Source organism: Pteropus vampyrus, unplaced genomic scaffold (genome assembly GCF_000151845.1).
Source record: "Pteropus vampyrus isolate Shadow unplaced genomic scaffold, Pvam_2.0 Scaffold1000006240, whole genome shotgun sequence".
Lineage (NCBI taxonomy): Eukaryota > Metazoa > Chordata > Mammalia > Chiroptera > Pteropodidae > Pteropus > Pteropus vampyrus.
Window position 1 is genome coordinate 687 of NW_011920642.1, and position 1975 is coordinate 2661.

At 50.1% G+C, this 1975-nt stretch overlaps 1 gene segment (V, D, J or C); it reads right to left on the reverse strand.

The window, feature by feature from the left end:
- Positions 1-272: 272 nt before the first annotated feature.
- Positions 273-803, reverse strand: LOC105311693. The segment is given in 2 exon segments: positions 273-616; positions 740-803. Coding segments are annotated over 2 exon segments (390 nt in total).
- Positions 804-1975: the final 1172 nt, after the last annotated feature.

Sequence of the window (1975 nt, forward strand, 5' to 3'; positions counted from 1 at the left end):
TCATCAGTAGAGGTATAGAACAGTATTTCTCTTATTCGTGACTCCACGCCCAATGGGCATGTGCAGTGGAATTCTGTCACCGCACCTGTGTGCTCCTGGGATGCTCTGTGCCGGCTCAGGTAACCTGGCTCTGCCTTTCCTCCTTTCATGGGTGTGTCTTCCTGCAGAGGAGTCTCCCCTACAAGAGTCTCCACAGAAGCTTCTTAATAAAGTTTCTCAAGGCCCAAGTCTGAGGGCCCAGTGGTTTTTGTCTCACTTCCTCATCATCTGAGTCACTGTGAGTAACTGAAGCTGCTTCCACTGCCATGACCTGTAGCACAGTAATAGTCGGCCTCGTCCTCAGGCTGGAGCCCGGAGATGAGCAGAAGCCCTGCGTTGGCCGAGGCATCTTTGGATCCAGAGAAGCGGCTGGGGACCCCGGAGCCCTGTTGCTTCTCGGAGTCTGATTTAAACCACAGGAGATACCGGGGAGGGCTCCCTGGCTTCTGCTGGAACCAGTTAATGTAATAGTTGCCAACATTGAAGCCACTGCTCAGGGTGCAGGTGAGTCTGGCTGATGCTCCCAGAGATGCAGAGAGGGAGGGCGGCTGAGTCACCACAGGCTGGGAGAGGGAACCTGCAAACAAAGACACTCATGGGTGATGGGAAAAAGACCTGCTTAAAATTTCTCAGGGCTCTGGACCAGTAGTGTTAAAAGAAATCCATGTGACTTTCCCAGGTCCCCGAGGCCTGTCCTTACCTGTGCACTGAGAGAGGAGCACGAGGAGGACGGGGGTCCAGGCCATGGTGCACGCAGCCCCTGAGCCCACAGTGGGGCTGGGCTGCCCCAGGCCTCCTTTTCTTCTCCACCCTTCGCCAGAGGAGGGGCTGTCCATGCAAATGTGTGTCCATCCAGTGACCGCCCAGCCCCTCCCTGAGCCCTGGAGCTCAGCTCACACCAAGACTGAGGAAGATGGAGGTTGGCTTCACCCCATGGGAGAGCCCTGGGAGGAAGCACCTGCTGACACCACATGAAGGTCCTTGCTCAGGGGACTCTGCTAGATATGGGAGGACACAGCTGATGAGTCCCATCAAGGAGCACAGAGAACAGTCCCAGGCCCAGGCTCCTTTGAGTGAATGGTCCTCACTCAGTAGTTATGTAGGGACCACAGGCCAGTCCCACAGCGCCCCCTCCTGTTGTCAGGACACACACCTCCCCGTGGCCCAGAGTCCTGAGAGCCCAGCTGCTTTGTGCAGTTCACTGTCACTGTCACTGCTTTGTGCAGTTCACGCATCCTTGGTCTGGTCCCTAGATGCTGCCATCCTGATACACTGTGTCGATATTGTAGTTTATTACTCCCAGACTAAGCTCCATGGGACTTGCAAACATGTACATATATAACTATTTAAGGTGTCAGAGCACTTAGAGTACATTCTGGGAGAAACTAAATGACCAAGGTGTGCATCAGGTCCGGGATCAGAGCCGAAGGGACAGTTGATGTTTAGAAAGGCTTGAAGGGGCTCTCCAGGGAAATGGTATAGTAAAGAAGTTTCCAGGAAAACACGCAGTGGCATTTTCAAAAGACCATTCAGCAAATATTTCAGTCATGTCATGTGTGAGCTGTTTCATAGAGATTCCATTTGAATTAGTGCTTGGTAAAATAATGATGATGATGATGATGATGATGATGATGATGATGATGATGATGATAACAATAATAATAATGTCTTGGTCAGGCTTCACCTTTACCTGTGGAATGTGTAACACTATTTAGGAACTGACTTACAGTCTCACACTGTAGATTTCAGGATCTCTACTTCACAGATTTCTTGTCAGGATTTTGTCTTAATGTCATACGATTGGCTTACATTTTAAATAAACATTTTCCCTAGCTTACTCTCTTACACATTGCCTTATTTTACTAAAAAGCTAAATGTGAGATTGTGATGTGTTTGCAGATGGGGTGAATGTGTGAGTCGCATAAAGAAACCATCA